At 39.4% G+C, this 19868-nt stretch overlaps 1 gene segment (V, D, J or C); it reads right to left on the bottom strand.

The window, feature by feature from the left end:
- Window positions 1-1608: 1608 nt before the first annotated feature.
- LOC132828616 (Ig heavy chain C region-like) overlaps window positions 1609-19868 on the bottom strand; it is a 35320-nt gene continuing 17060 nt past the window's right edge. Inside the window, 4 exon segments of the C gene segment in view lie at window positions 1609-1629; window positions 5441-5598; window positions 17762-18082; window positions 18879-19199. Coding sequence covers window positions 1621-1629; window positions 5441-5598; window positions 17762-18082; window positions 18879-19199 — 809 coding nt within the window.

Below are 19868 nucleotides of genomic sequence, written 5' to 3'. Positions count from 1 at the left end.
AAATCATTTATGAGGCAAAATATGTGAATACTGACGTAATCTGTGGAACGAACTGAATAACATTACATTTTGAAATCATGTTAGATTGAAGGTCAGAATTTCTACAACATATAAATGATTGGCAATATGGAGTAGATAATAGCAAGTACATTTCACGCCACTGCCTGGACAGAATAGGAAGTCAATAACTAAATTATATTACAACACTGATGTAAATTGTAGGCAACATTACATTTCTACAGTTTGCACAAATGAGTGCAAGTTTCATCTGTTTGTGACACTTCATTTATTTTGAAAATCATAAGAATTGCAGTCTTGTCAATAAAATTAACTCAAAGGCTTGAAAACACATGTGGGAATAGGATGAAGGTACTGAGCAAGCAGAAGAGCTTACAAGGGTGTGAATGGCTCATTAATTTCAAGAATGAATCTCTGATCCACTCAAACTAAATGTATTCTCTTACATTTAATCACTTCCATTGCAACTTGGAAAGTTTGCAGCAAAATAAACAGCACAGAAATAGGTCATTTAATTATTAACTGTGATGTTACACAGTATCTGGTGCCAATTAGACTTCTTTTGTTTTTGTTAGTAGAGAGAGACAATGAGTCATTTGAACCCTGTTTGAAAATAACACTTCATGAACTTGCTTTAGTGCACCTATTGTCTCATAACAACAATGTTTCTGGGAATTCGTAACCATTGTTTGAAATAAGCAATTATACTTGAACACATTTCCACATATGTGGTTTTACGGATAGTAATGGCAGGGTACAACGTCCATTGAATTTCTACGAGAATGTGAAATCCTGCGACTTTTTCAAGGTGGAATCAAATTGTATGCTACACTCAGGAATTTGTATTAAGTGTTCACAGGGCTCTGTATCTCGAAATATCCTGAAGATAGTCTCAATCGGTCCCTCTGCTGGTTCTAGCAAACGAAGCAATTGCTCAAACTCAGCATTGATAGCCTTATCACTTATCACAAGTAAAAATGCTGAACAGAGGAAATGTCAGATAATCAATAACAACAGTGAGGAGAAAAATATTCATGCTTGTAGATTTGTTTTCAAGTCTTGGAAAATGCATTTCCTATGTCTTCTATAGTAATGACTTGACATTCTGTCAAATTAATAGGCTTTTATCTATCTAATGCTCTTGGGTAAGAATTCTATACTTGATTGCATGCCTGTTTGGTAGGTTTCTCTGGTTACCTTTCTCAAAGATGTATTGAACACAAGTCTAGCAAGGGAGTAGCATAGGATACACTTCAAGTTTTTTCAAAATATTGCCAACAATTGGCAATTTTGAAAGATTCGTCTTCAGCTTATTTAAATGGCGAAGAGTGATTTCCTTAGCTTGTAGCAGTTTCATGAAATTTCTTTAACACCAACACTTGAAAAAGAAAGCGTGAAGGCAAACGTTAATGACAAAAATATGCAAATAGTTCTCATTCCTGAGTTGAGATCACATAAGAATACACGTTGAAGTGATACCGTGGAAGGGCCGATATGATTGAGAGCAAAAATCAATTCAATGCCATTTCTAATCAGCAACCGATGGAGCTTCACACACAAGCTTTCAATGAAATCAGAAGTAATTGTTTTCAGCAGTGACGGTCAGTTCACCTGCAGAGAGCAAAAGTCCAATAATTACGAGAAGAAAATCTATAAAAACGTTTAACATTCTGAAGCATACACAAAAGACAAATCGCAGACTATCATTATGAATTCGAGTGGTATGTGTTGTGATCTGGAAAGGGTTGAAAAAACTCCATGACCAGGTAACCTCAACTCTGGTTAGACGTTTCTTCAGTATGCAATGTACAAAGAGAAACTTGGACTTGGAAGAAAAATAAATGAAGCATAGATTCATGTTTAGTAGAGGAGATTAAGTTCAGTAGCATAGCAAATGTTGCGCAGAGAAATTCTCTGGCAATTTACCAAATCAAACGAAATAAAGTTAGATCACGGCTCGCGTGGGAAAATGTAAGAAAACAGCAAATTACTGCGGATGCTGAAATCTGAAACCAAAAAAGAGAAAATACTACACATTCCCAACAAGTCTGGCAGCATCTGTAAGGAGAGAAAAGAGCTGACGTTTCGAGCCGAACTGACCCTTTCTCGAAGCTAAAAAAAAGGGAGAAATAGAGAGGTATTTACACAGTCATTATCACCTCTTTATTGCTACCTTTGCTTATGGAGCCATATCTGTACGCAATCAGTTCCCGGATCTTCCCGTGGCTTGCCACTTTAACACATAATCTTGCTCCCATACCCACATGTCTTTCCTTGGCCTGCTGCAATGTTCCAGTGAAGCACAATGCAAACTGAAGGAACAACAGCTCATCTTCCGACTAGGCACATTACAGCCTGCCGGTCTCAACACTGAATTCAACATCAGATGATTACACCATCTCGACCCCTCTGTTTTCATTTTGCTCCTTAATTTCATTTCATTTGTTTCATTTATCTTGATTTTCTATTTTTTTCACTGTTCTGTGCCTCTTATTTTTTAATTGTCTGTCTTTCTCTCGCTCCCCACTCTTTCATCACCTTTTACCTCTCCTGTTCCCCCTTTGCTACCCTTCCCCTCGTTTCCCATTTTGCCTCTGCTTCACCAATTCCCGCCCTCCATCTCGCCCCCTTCCCCCAACCTTCAGCTTCAGCTTCTAATAAACCTATAACCTCTCTCTGTACTGTCATTATCACCTCTTTACTGCTACCTTTGCTTCTGGAGCCATGTATAAATGGCACCTTCTCTCATCCTAGTATAAATACCTCCTTATTTCTCCCTTTCTTTAGCTTTGACAAAGGATCTTTTAGACCCGAAACGTCAGCTCTTTTCTCTCCTTCCAGATGCTGCCAAATTTGCTGAGATTTTCCAGCATTTTCTCTCTTTTGGGCAAATGTAAGGTTGTTTTCAGTTGGCGAAGACAGTTCAAATTTCATTACAAAACATCAACAAATTCTGAGTTCCTGTTAATAAATTAATTGAATTAATTTTCTCTCGACTCCATCATTCTGCTTGCAACTTGGAACAGCCTCACTGAAAACTGAGTTTGCAGCTGACAAAGTGATCGCTGGTGCAGTAACGCTGGGACAATTACGTGTTTCCGATGCCATTTAAGTACAAAATGTAAAAGTGCACTCTGCAGCATATATCGGCAATCTGCTGAGAATCAAGTTTCTAAAGTTAGAGTGGGAAATTCCAGGAGAAACAGTATTCAATGCTCTAGCAAAGCTGGAAGAATGAACTGACGGCACCCTACGTCTGTAGGGTGTTATTTAAGCACAAGAGATTAAAACATAAAATTATAATATGGCCGTTGACTACTCCTTGAAAATCTCAAAACAAAATCTATGAATCTTCTTCTCTATTTCAATCGGTTGCCCCGTGAAATGCGGCTTTCACCTGTTTGCAAGGCAACCAATTGTCATGCAGGATTTTTTTCTCTCAGACAAAGCATTATCATTAATCAAAAAGCTAAAGATCTGTGGATACTGGAAATCAAAAACAAATGTTGAAATTGATGGAAAACCTCCGGCAGCATCTGTACAGTGAAACCAGATTTAATGCTGCAGGTGCAGTGAACTTTCTTCAGAGCTTTTGTATTTGTTTGTTTTTCATTAATAGATTACAGATTCCTAATTCAAGGATATGTGTGGGAAACAATGAGTGGGGCATCCTGTTGTAGTCACACCGAATTTTTAACTTTGCATTTGGCTGCAGAGGACATATGGCAAGAAGGATATATTGGTGGCAGATTCTGCATAATGCAGAGTCAATCAAACGATGTCGTGTCTGCAGTGATCATGGTGAATTTCTATTAAGGTGAATTACACAAGGTGGCTGAAATTAGTTCTGAGCGAAATGCAGTGAAGCAGGATAACTCTTGAGATCCATCAAAACTATGTATTGAAGTGGTAACTCAATCATCATGATCTAATGGTGATATTGATGATGATGGTCACAGAGTATGCTTGGTAACCGTATTAATTAGTGCTAACATAACAGGGAGTGATGTGATGAACCATTTCCTCTGATAAAAGATGCTGGAGATGTTGAGGTCGCCCACTCAAAATTGTGTGGATGCCGAGTGCCTTTTTTTAAGAAGACATTCTGTACCCTTGCCTTTATCAGTACGTATTTCAGAGACGTGAGATCAGGACGGTGATGTTGGAGTTTTGTAAAAGTTCGGTTTTTCCACAGCTGGATTACTGTGTGTAGTTGTGTTTACAACACGACACCAAGGAATTTTTTTAAGTGGAGGGAGTTTGTAGAAGATTAAGCTCTAACGATTAACAGATACTTTGTTCATCCAGGTTGTTTTCTTTACAACAGAGGAAATAGATAGGGGAACGTGATTGAGATGTATATGACTACAAGCGGCATGGACAGGGTAGATGGGAGACTGTTGTTTCATTCAGTTAGGAAGGAACAAATTGAAACTGAAGGGTAGGTGTATTAGAATGAATTTTATGAAGTATTTGTTCAGCCAGACGGTAGTGGGCATCTGCAGGGCAATGCCTCGGAGGGTAGTAGATGTGAGAAAATACGTTATAATATTTAAATGTTGACGTGGATGAACACTTCAAGAATTTTAACATACAACTCAAATGCTGGAACGTGGGATTAGAATAGTTAGATCAGCACAACTCCGTAGAAATTCTGTTTGTGTCTTCTGTGCCTGTATTAATCCACCACCAAGTCAAACAATCTTTCTGCATGATGTCGAGGATTTGGTATTGGACTGGGGTGGATAAAGTTAAAAATCACACTTCACAGGATCAGCGCTCTGAAAACCCGTGCTTCCAAATGCAACTGGTGGACTAGAATCTGGTTTTATAGTATATTTTTAAAAACTATTTCTGCACCTATTCTGTAAAGATCTGGAAGAATCCTGCATGTTACAAATAAAGTCGCCTCTCATGCCGATGCTTTTTCTATAAATTCACTTTGATCTGTCACTAGTTAATCTGATTCATTAACTAATATTTTCGTCATTCCTTCATGGAGATGAAGAACTATTTGAAACAATTTGTGCTGAACTTTTTCCATCCTTTTTTTACCTTTATACTCTCGAGTCTCAATATATTTCACCGTGTCTAGCTTATTACAACAAAGTATGAACTCCATTTTTTGAAAAAAAAGTTTTCTATCCTTTTATGAGCTGACACTACAAGTGAAGCATTATTTCAATGACTTACATATTTTGGTTCCTAAATCCCGCATTTTTAAAAAAAAATGTGTGTTTGCATTCCTCTGTGCAATCATCCCATGAGGACGTTTATTCAAGACGGCAGTTAATCACTTGAGATCAATTTGAAGAGGATAAATGATTTTTTTTAGAAATACCTCTGCATTATTATGTGCAGATTAGCTTGACTTCATCTATGAAAGCCAAATGTAACTCAGCTATGAAAAATGTGTTCTTACCTTAAGCACAGTTACAAATGTGCTGTACAGCGTACTAAGAATAAACAGGACGACAAACGTCATAATGGATAATGAACTGTTGGCATCTCCATTGAAATTTTCTTGTTCGTTTTCTTCGATGTCATAGTCTACCGGGTCCTCTTTTATTTCAGGGATACCTACAATTAGTGGATAATGTTTTTTGAAAAATTAGTCACGTCGACAAAAGAAATCCCAGTAAATTTTCTGTAATATCAAGGCACTGGCAATTGTGTGATATTTGATACATTCGTTGTCAGACTGAGTAAACTTCAGTAAAGGAATTAATGATCTACCATGGGACTTCCATGACAGAGTAGAGTATTTAGTTGTGAGACCAGGCAATAGAGGGCAGAGAATAATAAACATGGCTTTCCCAGAGGGATGTCATGAATAGCAAATTTGTTGGAAATTTTTGAAAATACAATAAAATGTGTGGACAACAGGAGATCAGTTGATGTAGTTTATATATGGATTGCATAAAAGCTTTTGGAAGACCTCTTACTGTACATTATTTGAGACAGTTAAAGCACATGGACCTGAGCGAAAGCTTTCACACCAGATCAGAAGCGAGCTCTATAAACGAACCCAAAGACAATGACAGAAGGCTGTTTGGATCACTGGAGCCTTGTGTGAAATGATACACCACTCGCAGCAGTTTAAGAAAACTTATTGTTCGTTAGATACACAAAAATTCAGATAAGAATGTGGGGGAAGGAGGAACATGAAGCAAACTTGCAGAAGATACCACATTTGGAAGAGTGGTAAATAGTCAAAATCCTATTGGGTGATTGGAGACCTAAGACAGACGATAATCAACCCTAATAAGTGCAAGATAATATGCTTTGGAAGAAGAAACAAGATGAAGTAGTGTTAGGGCACACTTGTTTTCATCTGTCGTGCCATAGCGCATTAAAAAGTAATTTTGGACTTGTACAAAACATTAGTAAGGCCAGGTTTGAAGTACGATGTCCAGTTCTGGTCTTGTCATGGCAGGAAGGATGAGATAGGATCAGAGGGGAGAGAGGGAAGGTTCACCAGGATGTTGCCCGGCACGGAGAAATTGAGCTATCTTATGACCCTAGATAGTGTTTGGATCATTTTCTTCAAAACAGAGTAGACAGAAGGGGTAATGATTTACGTGTATACGATTACGAGAGGTATGGAAAGTTTTAATAGAGAACACCTGCCCCCACTTTCGTTGAGGAGTCAATCACGACAGGGGCATGAGGTTCAGAGTGTCATTCAACACGTCGATAGAATTTGGAATGCACAGATTGGCGAAGTAACATAGAACATCGAACACAGAACGTTACAGAGCAGTTCAAACCCTTCGGGCCTCAATGCTTTACCGACCTGTGAAAATAAACTGATGCCCTTCTAACCTACACTATTACAGTATTATCTATACGTATTCCCAATGTCCATTTAAATGCTCTTAACTTCAGCGAGTCTACTACTGCAGGCAGAGTATTTCACGCCCCTAGTCATCTCTGAGTGAAGAAACTACCCCGAATATCTGTTCTAAATCTAACAGCCCTCTGTTTAAGCTCAGTCCCCTCATGTTAGCCATCGCCATCCGAGGAAAAAGGCTCTCACTGCCCACCCTATCAAACCATGTTATGATCTGATCCATTTTGATTCAGTCACCTCTCAACTTTCTTCTCTCCCACGGAAACAGCCTCAATTCCCTCAGCCTTTCTTCAAAAGACCTTCTTTCCATACCAGGCAACATCCTGGAAAATGTCCGTTGAACCCTTTCCAAAGCTTCAACATCCTTCTGATAGTGCAGTGACCAGAACTGCATGCAATATTCCAGGTGTGGCCTTACCAGTATCTTGGACAGCTGAAGCATGATCTTTTGGCTATGAAACTCAATCCCCCTACCGATAAACGCGAATACACCATATGCCTCTTAACAACCCTATCAAACTGGGTGGTACTTTTCAGGGATTAATGCACCTGGAAACCGAGATCTCTCTGTTCATCTACCCTGCCAAACATTTTACCTCAAGCCCAGGACTTTGCTCACCCATTACTTCTTTGAAGTAAACCACCTCACACTTTTTCCACATTAATCTCCATTTCCCACGTCTCAGCCCAGCTCTGAAACTGGGTCCCTCTGTAGCCCACACCATTCTTTGGCACTAACCACAACTCTGCCTACCGTAGTGTCATCTGCAAATTTACGAACTCATCCTTTAACGCTCACATCTAGATTATTTATCAAAATGACAAACAGCAGTGCCCCCAGACCAGACCCTTGCTGCATGCCACTGATAACCAAGAACCAGGATGAACTTTTCCCATCGAACACCATCCTCTATGTTCTTTAAGCTAGCCGATTTCTGATCCAAACTGTTAAATCACCTTCAATCCCGAAACTCCATATTTTGTACAAGAGACTACCACGTGGAATCCTATCAAACGCCTTACTCAAGTCCAAATACGTCACAGCAACCTCTTGACCTTCATCCACCTGCTTTGTCACCTTCTCGAAGAACTCAATAAGGTTAGTGAGACACGACCCACAGTTCGCAAAACCATGTGGACTATCCATAATCAAATCATTCCTTTCCAGATGATCATATATCGTATCTCTTATAACCCACTGTAAAGCTCACGGGCCTATAACTATCAGGGTTGTCCCGACTCTCCTTCTAAAACAAAGGAACAATATCTGTTATCATCCAGTTTTCTGGCACTACTCTTGTCAGGAATGGTGACATAATGATCAAAGCAAAAGGGTCTGCAACCTGTTCACTGGCTTACCCGAGAATTCGAGGATAAACCCCACCTAGCCATGGGGTCTTAACTATTTTCAGATCTTCCAAAATTCCTAAAACCTCCACTTTGTCTAGCATAATCCCATCAATTCTTGTAGTCTGCATCTCTGCATTCTCACAAACATTTCCCTTTTCCATAATGAAGACTGACGAAAAGTATTCATTAAGCGCTTCAGTTATGTACTCAGTTTCCACACACAACTTTCCAAAACCATCTTTGATTGGCCTAATCTTAATCCACTCATTCTTGCATTCCTGATATTCCTGTAGAAGGTCTGCACGTTTCCCTTGTTGCGAACTGCCAGCAACTTTTCACCTTGACTGGAAACCTTGCAAACTTTGAAGAAATGGAAAAGTACTTCAACTATCACAATATTCAAGGATGTGGGACAAGTGCAGGAAATTGCAATTAGTGCACGTTTAGTGCATGTTGGAGGAGACACGATGGAGCAAAGGGTCTTTTCTGTGCTGTTATGAATCTGTGCATCTTTGGATCTTAAAATGTATTAATATCCCATACAATTGTGCTTTTCACGTTTGGAGAAAAAAGTGAGGATGACAACAGCATCTGGTGACCACCAACTAATATCTTGCCTCTTGATACCAACAACAATTAAACAAAATCCATCCAAAATAATTACACTTGACATCACTCGGTGCAGAACTTTCACAGGCATAAAGTGGAATCAAATGCTAATTAGGTATTAAAGATTATGTGAAATAGGCAACAACTGGGGACGTGGAAGAGAACGCCAGTTCTCATAGAAAGATTTAACCAGTGGTCTATTCAGTACAGATCACTATAAATGTTTTCTCAATTCGGAAGCACATAGATACTCCACCTCATTTGGCAATTATATTACTTCCTGTCATCTTTTACAATTGTCTTTGCATTCTGTGACTTTACAATTGTCGAAAAGTATTGATTCTCTTCCTCTGCAATTTCATGTCAGCATTTCAAAATATAACACTTCGTGACCTCGTCAAAATACCAATCAATTATTTGAACTCCTTTTTTTTTCCTGTTTTGAATCATGGCTTCATTTCTGTAATTAATGCACGTTTCTCCAAGTGACTGATAACTTGATCCAAAATGAATCATTCTAAGTTCAAAATAGCTCCCACAAATAAAGTTCCATTGGCAGATTTGAAGAGATCAAGTTAGCGATCACGTTATGAATGAAACTTTGCAGAACTATAGAACCATACAACATTACTGAAGGACACAACGCCCCAGCTTCACATCCAAACTGCTTCCAAATAACTTGAGGATTTCTGTCTCAACCATCAAACCAGGAAGCAAATCACAGACAGCCCCCAGTATCGGGTGGAAATGCTTTTCTCTCCCTTACTTCCCATGTCGTCCTTAGAGGTACCCTCTGTTTAAACGACGATCAGTTATTTTGTTCTAATTACAGAATGTGACTGAAAAAAAAAACTTTACTTGTGTATAATACACTAATGTATTTCCCTATGGCTTCCCTGCAATAATAACATGACTTCGCTGCCCATACTACATAAAACCCTCATTATTTTGTACTGTTCAATTTAGTTAGAACTCTGCCGCCTGTCTTAGGAGGAAAACAACTATGGTACATCCATTTAAAATTTCTCACAGCATTCTTGTACAACTTGTCCCCTATCCTGAACAATTTTGCCTTCCCACGAACGTGGTGACCTGGACTCAACACAAAACTGCCGCATTGAATACATTTAGTGTTCAACATTTCATCAAAAGCAGGAAAACATCTCATTGGTTCACACATGCCTTTTTTTAACATATTTCGTCACCTGTTCTTCAGCAATCATGGACCGGTGGACGTATGCTGCAAAGTTTCTGACATCCTCTTCACTTCATATATTCCCACTTACAGACTGAATTCAAATTATCATATTTCACTGGCAGAACTGAACCAGTAATATAAAGCTGCATTTGACGGCCATTATCATTAATATAATCGATGCCACTGCCTCTGTATCATCAACGAAATCCAAATCAAAACTTTCACATTAAAATATAAATCATGAATGTTCACCTCAAATGCCGAACGATAAAACACTAAGTCGTGTCATACAACACTGGAGATGGTCAAAAACAAAGGAACACATTCTGCAGTGTTAAACATTGCTTCCTGTCGGTGACGCAATTTTTTAATCCAACTTGGCACTCTCTTGTATTTCATGGGCTTTATTTTTCTGACAAGTCTTCTACGTTGGACCTCGGCAAATGCCTCACTATATCCATTTGGACATTACCGAAATACTGTCCCTAAGAGTCTCTTTGATGCCATTGCACCAAAAAAAATCGCTGAACTTGATAACACACGATGTTCACTTCACAAATTCATTCTGACTTCCCAAGATTAGTCCATCTCTTTCTTAGTACCATTCCACCTGACCTTTTATAATTGGTTATCGTAACGAGTCCTCCATGGAGTACAGACTGACTGGCCTTTAACTTTCTGGTCGACTATCAAGACATTTTCGAGGCTGGAATAGTTGTAGACTTACAATTATAATTATCTGCTACATCACATACATTTCGTGAGAATTGGCAAATGATCCTTTGAGCATCTATTATTTCCTCACTGGGTTCCTTTTACCACGAAATATATATGCACTTTCCAGGTGTTTTCACTCTACAATACTTTCATTCTCATAAATATTTAATCTAAAATTTGACTGGAATCTTTTTTTCAATTACACTCTTTGCATTAATCCCCTCCTTAGTGAAGACAAAGAATTCTCTCAGAAACAGTTACAATGGCCAGTCCTGTTCTCCCCAATGCTTTCATTATTCACCTTCTTACCCGACATAGCTCAATGAAAACATACTTAGGAATGCCTTAACATTTCCATCATTTTATTCATTCTCTCGTTGATTTGCTACTCTCCTTTTTGTTTTAATTATCTTCGATTCTGTAGCTTTCTGCTGTTGAGATGACAGGAATATGGAAGCATGGAGCAGTCTGCCCCACCCCTTGATACTGATTCACCATTCTCGACAGTATTGGATCGCCTACCTCGAGTAATTTTTCCATACATCCACATTGCCACTAATGTCATTAACATCAAACACCAACTGTACACTGTCATGTACATGCTCGGTCAATCTCTGATTATTTGATTAGCTCAAACTATTAGTGCTATTTCTTCAAAGTTGTTTCATAGGTTGGTCCGTCAATCTCACAAATTTGTCATCTGGATGTCCATCACAATTCATTTGAAAGGAAGTTGCAGCCTAATTTAAGTGAAGTTAACAGATTTTGCACTATGTCTCGGTGCAATCTTAGCAATACTACAAATATGAAGCAATACGTGCATTCGCATTCAAATTTACTTCGTTTGAACTCCTTAAAATAGTTGCTGTTCATTGCTTTCTAACAAATTTGATTTGATTGGAATTATTATTGACACATACATAGGTGCACTGCAGGCAGATCATACCAAACAAAGTATATAGGGTCCTCGGACAGAGCGAATATAAAAATTTACATCTGCAGATAAGAGGAACAGAGCGAGATCAACATGAAATATAATATTTGAAAGTTCCATTCAGGAATCTAATAGAGCAGGGAAGAAGCTTTTTTTGAATCTATTTGCTCATGTGCACAAACTTTTATATCTTCTCTCTGAGTGAAGAGGCTGGAAGAAAACGTAGCAGGAGTGAAAGCGGTTTTTGATTCAATTGGTTGGTTTCCCAAGACAATGGAAAATCAACACGTCTTCAATGCTGGAAGGCTGGGTTATGTTATGGACGGGGCTGTATTCATGACTCTTGCAGTTTCTTGTGGTAATGGGAGAAGCTGTTACCAAATCGCACTATGATGCATGCACAGAGAAGGTTGTCGATGGTGCATCTGTGAAAATTTTTAAGAGTGGTTGTGGACATGTCAAAATTCCTTCAGCCTCCTGAGGAAGTAGAGATGCTCTTTTGTTCCCTTGAACATTGAGACGACATGGATAGACCAGACAGGTTGTTGGTCGGAATCACTTCCAGAACCTTGACACTGTGGACGAACCTCATCTCCGCACTATTGATGCAGACAAGGGCATGCCATCAGCTTCACTTCCACAAGGCAATGCTCGACTCCTTCGTTTTATTGATTGTTGTCTTTACACCAACCCTCTCAGCATTCCATCTCTTTCTTGCATTTGTTAGATTTCAATAACTAATATAGTCAGACTCACAATTCCCTTTTAGCATGAACATTTCCCATTCTCCTGGCTTTTCAGAGATACTCCTCATTGAAGGCCGTTATGAAAAAGAGGATAAACTTGTTATTAATCTACAAAATAATCCATCTGATCTCTTCTTGCCCAGGCATCAGACTGTCCATATCAGTTTGGAGCCTCCTTGCTTTCTTATCACGACCCACGTAGTTAATTGCCACTGACAATGCTGGAAATCTTGTATGGTATCCTCATAATCATTGAAGCAGCTTAGGAATAATGAGTGCACAAATGTTGTTTCTTACACTGCATCACTTGATATAATCGTCCAACAATAGAAAGATAGTTTAGGCATTCCATTTCAACTGATGCAATGTGTTCTTCAAATTAATGAAACCTTAATTCATAACAATATAATGTCTGTCATCAAGAAATCTTGAATTCACACCAGTATAGTTAATGTGAAGAAATTAGTGTTCATAATGTATTCAGGCATTTGGACATTTCATCCAAAACAATCGTGATCGCAGAAGTGTCCTTACTTGTCACAAAATAAACTGCTTCACAGAATGTATTCAAAGCTCACGTCCAGTGCTTTAGTCTGTCAATGCCATTTCGGTTTGAACTGATCTGCTGTGTGTTCTCAGCAACAGCTGCAACTGGCATCTATCGCATCCCAAAAGCAAATCAGTTTAGTTTACGCATATGCAATTGATAACAAGACTTCAGTGGAGTTGGGTGAGTTGCTATCGAATTACTGAGGAGAGAACAATGAAAGTGACGGGTTACGATGGCACAGCGGATCTCGACTGCAAAATTGAGAAATAGATAGAAGGCAATTCCCAAACTTTGTTTCAGTTCTGTCCATCCAAACCGTATGCTTCAAATACCTGACATAGAATGGTGGCTTTCATAATTCAACAACTAACCAAAACGTAATGTCAGGGAACCCTCAGTAAATGAGTGTCTTTTTTAGCATGAACAGATACCACATAAAAAGCTTCGCCGTTTGTATTGTCATCATGTTACGCAAGATTGTACATGTACAGATTCTTGTTAGTAGCAGCATGTCAGTAGTTTCCGACATGGATAGATACCCCATTACATGACCTGAGGAATCTACTGTGGTTACCTGCACCCCCACCAGCACGGAATAGCTGGACAGTATACAGCACGGTATTTCTAATATACAACAAAGCAGCCACTGCAGAACCAGATCCCACAAAGAACACAGAACATAGAAGATTATAGTGCAGTACAAGGCCATCGATGTAGCACCGACCTGTGAAATCAATCGGAAGTATATTTAAACAACATTATTCAATTCTCGTCCATATGCCGAGCCAATGACCATTTAAGTGTCATTAAGTTGGCGAGTCTGCTATTCTTGCAGGCAGTGCGTTCAATCCCCTATTATTTTTTGAGTAAAGCAACTACCTCAGACAAGTGTCCAGAAACTATCATTCTGCAATTTAAAGCTATGTCCTCTCGAGTGAGCCATTGCTATCCGAGGTAAAATGATCTCACTGTCCACCTTATCTAACTATCTGATTATCTTGTATGTATCAATTAAGTCACCTCCAACCTTCTTCTCTCTCTTGAAAACACCCTCAAGTCGGTCAGACTTTGCTCATAAGGTCTTATTTTCATACCGGGCAAAGTCAGAGTAAATATCGTCTGAACCCTTCCCAAATCTTCCTCATCCTTCCTATAATGCGGTGACTAGAACTGTACAAAATACTCCAAGTGCGGCCACACCAGAGTTTTGCAAAGCTGCAGCATGACCGTATGACTCCGAAACTCAATCCCTCTAACAAATAAAGCTAACACACTGTATGTCTTATTAACAACCCTATCAACATGGGAGGCAACTTTCAAGCATCTGTGTACATGGACACTGAGATCTCTCTGTTCCTCTCCACAACCAAGAATCTTACTATTAGCCCAGTGCTCTTTATTCCTGCTATTCTTTCCAAAGTCAATTACATCACACCTTTCCGCATTAAACTCCATTTGTCGCATCTGAGCATAGCTCTACAGTTTATCTCTGTCTCTCTGTAATCCACAAGATCCTTTGGCACAATCCACAAATCTACCGACCTTAGTGTCAGCCACAAATTTCCTGAGCCATCCTTCTATGCTGCACCTAGGTTATTTATAAGAATGACAAACAGTAGTGGACCCCAAACATATCCTTGCAGTACACCACTAGTAACTGAACTCCACGAAGAATATTTCCCATCAAGCACCACCTTCTTCTTTCAGCTCGCCAATTTTTGATCCAAACCGTGAAAGCACACTCAATCCCATGCCTCAATATTTTGTGTAATTGCCTACCACGGGGAAACTCATCAAAAGCAAAACTTGTTTCGAAATTTTCCCACTCAGAGACAGCCTCATGTACAGATACACAGAACAGACAATTGAAAATGAACTCTCCAATCACCAATCCAGCACGAACAGTTGTCACATCACGTTGAACAGATCTATCCACGCACAGATATGCCTTTCAACATGGAGTTTTGTCACATCGAAAAGCAAAGCAGAGATACAATCGACTGAAAATAAGTATTTCATGTCCTGAAACTGCGAAATCTGCTGAATGTCAAAACATTTCATCACATTCATGACCAGCTGTTCAGACATGTATGTTTACCAAAGCAGGTGACCTGAGCGTGCTATCTTACACCTGACCAATGGCGTAGGCTTTCGTGGTCATGTATACATTTCAGAACCACAATCCTTTGCATTCTTCCCTCATAAACTATTCAGAACACATAACCTCACGAAAAACTTCGAATCAGAATAGCCAATGTGAAATTTGTGCCTTGCAGATTCGGAATGTTTCAAATGCTTTGCTCAACAGTTTTTCCTCCCATGTCAAAATTTAGTTTTTTGGGGGGAGAAGAGGCATCATAGATGCAGTTGAATCTAGACACAAGCCTGCCAACCAACTCTCCAGATTGCTGCATTGGTTTCAGCTTATTGTGTGCACTATTTCAGCCATGACACTTTAAATAAAAAAGTAAAAAAAAATCTGTTGATCTTGCAAATCATAAACTAAAGTAAAAATTGCTCAAAAGACTCAGGACATACAGTCATAGAGTCATAGAGATGTACAGCATGGAAACCGACCCTCCGGTTCAACCCGTCCATGCCAACCAGATATCCCAACCCAATCTAGACCGGCCTGCCAGCACTTGACCCATATCCTTATAAATCATTCCTATTTATATACCAATCCAACTGTCAGCATCGGTGGAGATAACTCAGAGATAACATTTCGTTTCGAGTGACCCTTCCTCGTTGGTTTTAATAAAGGTCACGTGAACAAAATAATAATGCTTTCTCTCCACAGATGCTGGGAGACCTACTGATACATGGAAAATGGTCTGTTTGGTGCACAGGTTGGAAATGACATAACTCTATTACACCAACGATAGAATCAGCTGATTGATAATGGATTTGCATCCACATATAATACTTCAAATGGATGTTTCCAGGTGGACTCTGATTTCGCCTGCTAATATTTAGGGTTAGTGTGGAGTTTCTTCACGGGTGACGTTCGAAGCAACGATTCTTACACTGACGCAGGAATGATGCTGTAAGAGTGAAATTCTTCATACTGTATCAGAATTATAACTGTATTATAACTTCAAATTAATGGGTGATAGATTTAAGATTGATGTCAGAGGCAAGTTATTTACACGAGAGTGGTAAGGGCGTGGAATTCCCTACATGCTAAGGTAGTCAACTCATCCACAATAGGGAGATTTAAACAATCCTTAGATAAGCTCATGGATGATTTGGGGATAGTGTATGGGGACGAGCTGAGAAAAGTCCACATGTTGGTGCAACATTTAGGGCCGAAAGGCCTGTTCTGCACTGTATTGTTCTATGTTCTATGTTCTATGGAATACATGCAAAGACAGGTTAAATGAATGCAAGGGTATCCAAACACGAATTTGACTCACTGAATATTATTTTGATAAGTGAGGAAGCGTTTTGCACGGGAAGTATTAATAGACATGGTTGAAAAGTTCAGTAGTGTTGGGTAAATGGGAAATTCAACGAATTCATATACCTGGTAATTCAGTTTGGTGTAAATTTAAGACTATAGAGAGTGAAAGATATATAGCAGACAACGAATGGGTGAAACAGTCAGTTTGAATCATATGATTTTGGTGAAAGCACACAAACCAGAAAATGGCAGTCTTCGTTTGGGTTGATTGATGGACTTAAATATTCCATTTATGTCGAATTTCAAGTCAGAAAAGAAAACAACTGTCACCACAGGAAATGGACAAAAGCTGAATGATGCCAATGAGTGACGAACCTGAGTTGTCGACAGACAAAAGGGCAATGATTGTGGATTAAGCATTGTTTGATTTTATGTCATGTCTGCGAATGTATTAGACATACACAGAGGAAAAATAGACGGTTGTGAGAGAGAATTATGTGATATCAGTGTCGAAATGGAGTCTGAGCTTGCTAGCATGATCTCTGTGATGGAATGCGTGTAGCCTGCTGAGGATGAGGGCTCAAGCAGGGATCCTTGTGAAAATGCAACACAAATACGACAGACTATGACTGGACGTCACGACTGGACGTAGAGTGCTTTCCAAGACTGGCTACATGAAGGTCAGACCAATTTGGAGAACTGATTCGCAACACTGAACAAGTTGACACCACAATATCTTCAATCATTTTATTTAACCACGCAATTGCCCATTGGCTCTGCATGATGGAGGAGTGCAGCCAAAAATGGTGAGGATCAGTGTGGCTTACTCAGAGTGAAGCCGAGTGGCTCTAAAGGTCTGCACGTGTAAACAAGCTGTAGTGCTGACTTCTCACAAGTGGGTATCACACACATTTCAATCAATGTCAAAATCATCTTTCTGGAAGTACAATACATGCAAACCAAGAATAAGTAAGTCAAAGTATTTCCATTCTGCATTTATTACAACCATCGGAGCCACATACAGACTTAAACACGGTGTATTTTTCCTGCAGTAGCGGGGTGGAACGTTTCAAGCGATCTTCAGAACGATCAGAATTAAAAGACAATGCTTTCTTTACATTTCAGAGTCTAAGCTTAATTATCTTTTACCAACAGATGTAATTTGGAACAGTGGCTGCTTTCTTTTTTACAAAAGTGATCACTGATCTTAAATGTGACTGATGCGTGCAATGAATTGAAAATGCTTAAACAGTTACTCTAACAGTTATTACCATAGTAACATGAACCTATCTATGGAAAACAGTTAGTCAATCACTGCAAGTTATGTGCAGGTTTTAACAATATCGCTTAGTACGACTGAAACATTGACAGCTGTCGGTTTACCATGAGATTTATTTGTACTCCTGATTAACTCCCGGCTGAGGGATGGGTGCCCCACTAAGCAGGAGTAAGTGATGTCATTGTTCCATTCCGCCGCTGTGACTCTCAACCTGCTGGTCACGAAGTTGGAACCATTCCCCGCCTGGCTATCCAATTGGGTTCGGTACCCGCTATCCAAAAGGGTGTCATTAGCCATCCAGCCAATGTAGATCTCAGCTGGGTAAAAGCTGGTGACGAGACACATAAGGGTCGCTGAATTCTCAGCGTCAATCTCGTCTGTCGATGGCTGCAGGAGATAAACCTGAGGCGGACGCATTTGGTCGTCTGCAAAGAGAGTGATGTTTGTTTAGCTGAGACCATCTTACATCTGTGTTAGAATTTCATTGCTAGTAATGCATATAGTTTATAAAATATTTAGTATCTGTCAGACTGCAAATATTTCTGAATGCTACAGCATTTCATGTCCCCTACTTTGCTGGTTTAAATCTTGGATCCAATCATACATTTTGTAAAGATTGCCATTCGTGGGGTGCAAATGATTCATCCACTTACAGTTCTTCACGCTCATTTTCATTAAAGAAGAAGCCACGGCTATTGACTTTCCATGATTTCCTCATAGCGTTTTAACAAGCCATTTGGCCCAACAAGTCCATACCCACACGCCAAAGAGCATCCCTCCAAGACCCACTCCCGACAAAAGCACGTACCCCATTGCCATTCCATCTAACTTGCACATAGTCGACGAGAACTGGAGCTCGCAATGGAAGCCCACGTCAACTTGGGAACCCTCTCCACAGAGTTGGAATTGAACCTGTGCCCTGAGGCAGCAGTGAAAACCAATGAGCCACTTGCTGCTGCTGATTTGGGGCCATTTACTGTAATGCATTAATGGTTTGACAGGATTTCTTTTTCCATTGAACTAGTTTATGAGTCAGGCTTATATCAAAATATCGTAAATTACTATTTTTAGGAAGATACATACTGGACTGGAAAGGTTAACCCTATTTTTCTCTACATAGATTCTGCCATTCCTGCTCTGTTTCTTCGAAATATTTTTTTTCATTTCAGACTTCCGAAATCAATTCTATTTTGTTGTTATTGCAGTACTATCCCGACTTACCAATTTTCTTCTTGAGAGAAGCTTTCTCTGGTGTTGGTAATTCACTGTCTTCTACCAAGCAAACATATTCGGCACCGCTGTCCCACTCTGACGCAATGACTTTAAGTTTGCTCAAAATGGTGAATTTACTTCCGTTCCAAACAGGATTTTCTGTCTTGACTCCTTTTGTTCTTTCAGCCCCATTCACCTGCCAGAAAACGTTGATGTTTTCTAAGTTGCTGTAAATGATTTCACACACAATGGTCGCTGTCTTTTGTGTCCAAATCTCTTCGAACGGAGGTTTCAGTAGATGGACAGCAATATCTGTCTGACGGCAATCACCTGGAAACAGAAAAGAATGCATGTTTTCAGGCTGCGATATCGAAATCAATTCCAAAACACTACTAGAGTTGGAAATAGTTTTACTTACTGCGATATGTTATCTGTTTTCTGAGATCGTTTAGGCTTAGTTAATCAGATGCTGTGTCTTCCTTTTCGTACTGGTTGCATTCACTCTGAATATTATGGTAAGCCTTCAGTAATATTTCTGATATAATCTTGAACAATTTGGAAACTGCTCTGCCTTGGGTATACTGAGGTCTAATGTCTCCATTCGAGTGCTGCACATTTTCACCTATTGCAGTTACCAATGTCAGAAGACAGTTGCTGCCACATGAACTGCATTTATCGGAATCCAATCCCAGACGAGCAAACACATATCATATGTGTCCCCTGTACATGAGCTTACATTATTTGCTCTGTGTCAGAAAAACTCATGGAGAAATTGAACTGGTATCAAACTGCATTTTATTGATTGCATCCTTTCAACTGACTTTGCTCCCTATTTCCTAGGCAGGCTTTTATTTGAAAATAAAAGATACTTGCTGCATGATTCAGTTCCAGTCAAGGACCCATTCAAGAGATGTTTTTCATATTACTCATCTTTGAAGAGTGTTAAGTGAGGAAATCTAAAATATTGCGAGCACATGTCTTTCAGTTCTCAACTCTGGT

This window comes from Hemiscyllium ocellatum, chromosome 27, assembly GCF_020745735.1.
Source record: "Hemiscyllium ocellatum isolate sHemOce1 chromosome 27, sHemOce1.pat.X.cur, whole genome shotgun sequence".
Lineage (NCBI taxonomy): Eukaryota > Metazoa > Chordata > Chondrichthyes > Orectolobiformes > Hemiscylliidae > Hemiscyllium > Hemiscyllium ocellatum.
This window is presented reverse-complemented; position numbering and strand designations above follow the sequence as displayed.